This window comes from Poecilia latipinna, unplaced genomic scaffold (genome assembly GCF_001443285.1).
Source record: "Poecilia latipinna isolate Pla-1442-1.1 unplaced genomic scaffold, P_latipinna-1.0 Scaffold2794, whole genome shotgun sequence".
In the NCBI taxonomy this organism is placed as follows: domain Eukaryota; kingdom Metazoa; phylum Chordata; class Actinopteri; order Cyprinodontiformes; family Poeciliidae; genus Poecilia; species Poecilia latipinna.
The window spans coordinates 43556-48966 of record NW_015115410.1 but is presented as its reverse complement, the minus strand read 5'-3'; the positions used below and the strand labels follow the sequence as shown (position 1 = coordinate 48966).

Below are 5411 nucleotides of genomic sequence, written 5' to 3'. Positions count from 1 at the left end.
TGTTTATCAGAGCCCGATCTCCAGCTTTCTATGGAGCAGTTTGCTGCTCCGTGTGAAAACCAGCAAATCAGAAACCAGTTAAAGGACCTGAGTAAAGAACTTTGTTTCGTTGAACCTTGTTCCTGATGCAGATGATTTGGGGTCATTTGCCAAAGACCTGCATGTCAAAATCATGACATAAATTCCCAGTAATGAGACAAATGTCTCTAGATTTTTGTTCAATTGAAAATTTATTTACACCCACATGCAAAGGACAAGTAAAACCCTAAGTAAAACACTTCAAACAACGCTCACACACAGCTAATGCTTAACAACCAGTTCCTATTCATTTCACACTATAGCTAATGACACACTTCCCAGAGGTTGTGTGACCAGAGGTGTGCATGCACCATCACAGTATCAGTCTAATGTCATTGAGAGAAGACCTGCAGTAATTTGAAAAAGTATTTGCCCCCTTTCAGATTTCTTCTGGTTTTGCTTATTTGTCAGAATGAAATATTTTCATTTCATTCCACATTCTGTAACAAATTTTATGAAGCATGACTTGACTAAACACAGAATGCAGCCTCCAGATTGTTTTTTTGTCAGAATTTAATGTCACAAATCAGTGGGCACCACCCCTCACCTAGCAACCCCCAGCTGAGCTCCAGCACATCTGGTCAGCTGGTTTTTACTGCAATATCTACAATGGCTACTGGAAAAGACTAGTGTTTTGTTGTTAAAATTTAGAAACCGCTTGCTGCATTGTTGTTGGTTGTGCAGGAGGCTCTACTTCTGCTTTTCAAAGATGTACGGTTGTGCAACTGCACGTCTGTTTGCAGCCATTTTTACATGCGAGTGCAAATGTTGAGTTGAGGTCAGCAGTAGCTTATTTGGATTTAAAGTAACAAGACACCCTAAAACAGCTCAGAATTAAGCAGACTAAAATCTCGTTATCAGAGAAAGAATTTGTGCAAAAAAATGTATTGAGCATGTTTTGTATCAACCATAGATCTAATATAACCTGTTCAAGGAAGCATGACAGGTCACGTTAATAAAAGAAATTGTCATTTAAAATTTGCTTTTTGCTCAGGGTTTCTTTCTCTAACATTAAGGCGAATTTATTGACCTAAAAACCAAACAAAAAAAAAAAGTAGAAGTGAAGAGATCCACAGAAGGGAAATACGTTTCAACTGTAGTGTTTGTCTTTGGTCTATGTGACATGGGTGTGAAGGTGACGCAGGAACTCTCCTCGTGTGGTCGAGTCTCCGGGAAAAACCGCTTGGCAGAAGTCACAAACATGCGAGTGCATCGCCACTTCAGACATCATGGCTCCTCCAGACAGGTTCAGGAGGCCTCCATCCGTCATCGGCATCTGAAACAGATCAAAACTTTACAAAAACAACACAACAACAACCACACATCTCTGAGCAGAAGACGCTCACCATGTACGGAGCTCTGCGTTCACCAGGGCCATTTTGTTCTGAAGGCTTTGACCTGCTGGGAGAATCTGCGTGGAGTTTCGAGAACTCCGTATTGAACACGAACGGGTTCAACATCTCCGTCTTCGCATCCTGCTTCCTCTGACAAGGCATGTTCACGCTGAGCTTCGACATTCCCTCAGCAAGGACACCGGAGGCGCAGCCAACATTTCTGGAAGCGTGCTCAGCCCCGTGCGGCAGCGTGGGGTCTGGTCCCGCAGACGTCAGCGGCTGAGGCTTTTCGTACAGAAACGCAGAGACCTCATGGGAACACTGGACCGGGATAGAAATCAGATCGCTCACTTCTACTTCTGAAACAGAGACCCCTGGACAAAACAAATGTTTGTTTACAGGTTACTTTGAGTGATTGGAGCGCTGCTGGTTAGCATTGAAATGAAAACTCATACCTTGCTGTTTCTGCAGGGCTGTTGTGAGCCGGTGAAGCAGAGATGCCTGTCTGAGGCACAACGACCTGAGGCGAAGAAACTGCTGGTAAAGTTCACTGTACGCGTCCTCCATCTCAGGGCTCTGCAGACAGTCAGCATCACTGGGTCAGCTACGACCATCACAACAGAGTCTTTTGTGTGTAATTTGTGTGATTTCAGCTGCTCCCTGAAGGCCTCAAATGTTTTAGAGAACATTAGTGAATAAACAAACCAAGAAACAAAGCCGAGAGGTGAGGGACGAACTGTGAAGACGAGTTAGGATATAAACCAACATCCCCAACTCTGAACTTATCACTGAACGCCGTTCTGTTGGAGCGCAACGTGAAACTGGAAATCGGCCGTTTGGGCTTCAGATTTTATCACAAGATTTGGTGATATTTATTCTTATAACAACAAAATCTGACATCCACAGTTCAATCTATTTACAACAGAAATAATAAAAAGTTAGTTTTGGGGGTTTGCAACCATCATTAATTAGAACGCTACAACACAATCCTTACTGTAAAACATAATTACAAATTGTACATTAGCTTCCCAACTCTACAGCTAAACTGTCCATCCACCTATACTGACCACCGAACTAGTAATTTCTGCAACTCTGGAGGAGCTGCAGAGATTCTCGGCTCGGGTGGGACAAACTGCTGGTAGAACAGCTACTTGGAGTTTACGCTACAAATTTATATTTTAGAAGAGAACAGCTGAGAAAGTCAGATTGTAAAAAGTTATGTAAGGGACACAGCAAACAACTGTTTACACACGACACAAACTGAGCTGTTTTGGCAACATGTGAAATGGTACGTGTGGAAGAAAGTGACGTTACGTTCTGTCATATGAATCAACCACTTTGTGCAGACTTGTCTTCATCTGGTTAAACGCACTGTTGCAGAGAGATACAAGCACTGGTTGCTGCCATTTAAAACACACATTTACAACAGAAAATATGGAGATTTATCGTATAAGACTTCTCTAAACCCTAGGATTTCATAGACAGTTTAATTAAGTACCCAAACATCACGGAAGGAACTGCTCTCTGTTGATATTCTGTTAGCTATAAGCCAGTTACAATCATCAGTTTCATGTCGCACATGAACAATGGCTCACTTACCCCTCTTGTGACTGTCTGTCCTCAAAAAAGCTGCAATCAGGCCTCAAAGTCATCCAAACTTCCTGCCATTTAAAAAAAAAACAACAAAAAAAACACTGATTGTAAACTTAAAGGCCAGTTACCTTGCAGAGTCTACAACTTGTTCACGGATCCTAAATCCAGACGTCAAACTGGATTTGAAGACTGGAAAACACTGGACATTGGCCCGAAGCACGAAGTTCTGTTAATGCAACTGCACAAAGTTGGTATATGAAACAGTCAAACAGAAGGAAGTAGCTTTTGAAAACAGAGAAGTGAAACTCCTTTAGTAGAAAAAAAGCAACATTGCAATCTGCAATACAGACGTGTGCAGTGACCTTTGTGAAAATGGAAAAAGAAGACAGATGATATTTTCATTTGTTGTCTTGTGAAGAAAAACAAATATGTCTGAATTATTTGCTGTTTGATTAAAAACTTAAAGGATGGCATTTTTTTTGTTAAGAGAAATAAAACAAAAACAAATTCATATTTCTATGATCCCAGAAAACAAAATAATATATATATATATATATTTTTTGGAATATGATTCAGTTTGACATTTAAAAACATGAGCTGTGCAGCGGCGCAGTGGTTAGCATCCCGACCTGGGGTCTCTCAGCATGAAGCCTGCATGATCTTCTTGTACTTGCGTGGGTAATTCGGCTTCCTCCCGAGGCTTTGCAGATGTAGCTGTGTGCAGAATCAACTATGCTACACAGACGACACCGTGGTTTTGGAAGACCTTCAGATTCAGCACATTAAAATTCAGACTTAAAACAATCGTAGTCATACTTTTTAAGTATTTTATTTTATTTTTTATTTTTCTTGTCCAAACTCACCAGAGCTTTAAAAATATATCCATTTAGTCTCTGGCATAGGCGTGGTGAAGTTGGCTAAATGTTTTCAGTTACTTTGTGCTGCTATTGTTTTATTTATTACTTTCCCTCATGTCACGCCCTAAAGGAGGGACACGCCCCACACTTTGAAAACCCACCCATCCATCCATCCATTTTCTGTACACCTTTGTCCCTATCGGGGTCGTTTCGGGCGAGAGGCGGGGTACATCCTGGACAGGACGCCACACTCTGAAAACCCCCTCCTCTAAATTGCATGCATGGCCAAGGTGTTGCCCAGGTAGACACCAGCGATCCGCTAATTTTTCGTTTTTCCAAGTCAAGCAGCCAGCTCTACGGCTGAATGAAAAAACTCTGTGTCAAACTGTATGGCGCGAGGGACTAGGAAAATGTGTGAACAGGGTGTCTGAGGTAAGAATTATTCTTAGCACAGCAGAAGTGAAATTCCTGCCTGACAGAAAAATTAAATGCCCACTTCTGGTAGTGTTTTATTTTGCTCTGCACTTCCTCATCGCTTATCTTAAGTTGAGAAAATCACAGCAACCATACGCTCTAGGTTAGGCTGACTCAAAGTTGTGCAATTTGCTCTAATTGGGCCTCGCTTTCTCTAAGCCAAGTATTTGTTTTCCGACTCTTTCTAAAGAATAAATCCTGTCACTCCTAGAGAAGGTTGATTAAAATTAGCGTTTATTCGGACTTACAGTTTTTCCAGCAGCGGAACAGTGACGGACTGAAGGAGCAGAAGATCCGCATTTTTTTTTCCTGTTTTTCAGATCCATGACGTCATCACACCGTACGTCAGGTAAATAACTTCCTATAAAGCTGCCTTCAAAATAAAAGAACCAACTTCTTTATGGCGATTCAACATAAACATCGCGTCGGAACAGTGGTGAGGTGTGTAAACTGCGCTCAGAAACAAAAGTACACCGATAGAGCAACGTAATTGGCGAATTATTTATATTTATAACCATATTTCACCTGCTATAAACGATGGTTTAAGGCCCAGTTTGTTTAAACCTCATTAATCAACCTGTTGGTGTAATAATACACTGGTTTTGAATGTGAATTTGCATGAGATTGCTCCCAACAAAGGAAGAATGGACTAAAGCTGATTTTCCACTAACTTGAGTATTTGTGTGTTAAAATAGACCTTAAATAATTTCAAGATGCAATGGCTGGACATATAAAGTAAAAATATTTAGTATTTTTACTACCTATTGCTTTTTTTTTTTTTTTTTTACTAACCAGAACCAGAGCCAAATGAGTCCTGAGGAGTGTATGCACTAACAATGAAACTGCAATCCAAGTGAGAAACAAATCAAAAAACCAAACTAATAAAAGAGACTGGAGTGAAGCATCACTACTGTATCCCGACAGAAATCTGACTTTTGTTGCACTTCTCAGATAACAATGAGCGTTAAATTCCCCAGCTCATTAAGTTAGCATTAAAATGAAATGAACGCATCACTGGTGTATTTTGTAACCTACCGACCACCGGCAGCTTGTTAATGGTGTCACATTATCAGCA

At 40.9% G+C, this 5411-nt stretch overlaps 1 protein-coding gene across 3 annotated transcripts; it reads right to left on the bottom strand.

Annotated features, from left to right (window-relative positions):
- Window positions 1-949: 949 nt before the first annotated feature.
- LOC106939184 (uncharacterized) lies at window positions 950-4679 on the bottom strand. 3 transcript variants are annotated; one of them, XM_015021495.1, is made up of 5 exons: window positions 4585-4679; window positions 3012-3073; window positions 1868-1988; window positions 1425-1786; window positions 950-1354 (listed from the first exon to the last, which is right to left on the bottom strand). In XM_015021495.1, the coding sequence occupies exons 3-5, from the start codon at window positions 1977-1979 to the stop codon at window positions 1193-1195; spliced, it is 636 nt and encodes a 211-aa protein (XP_014876981.1). In that variant the 5' UTR covers window positions 1980-1988; window positions 3012-3073; window positions 4585-4679; the 3' UTR covers window positions 950-1192. The 3 variants fall into 3 exon arrangements, with proteins under 3 accessions (XP_014876981.1, XP_014876983.1, XP_014876982.1); XM_015021497.1 differs by lacking the exon at window positions 3012-3073 and adding an exon at window positions 3134-3243 and having other exon boundaries at window positions 4585-4660; XM_015021496.1 differs by lacking the exon at window positions 4585-4679 and adding an exon at window positions 3635-3771.
- Window positions 4680-5411: the final 732 nt, after the last annotated feature.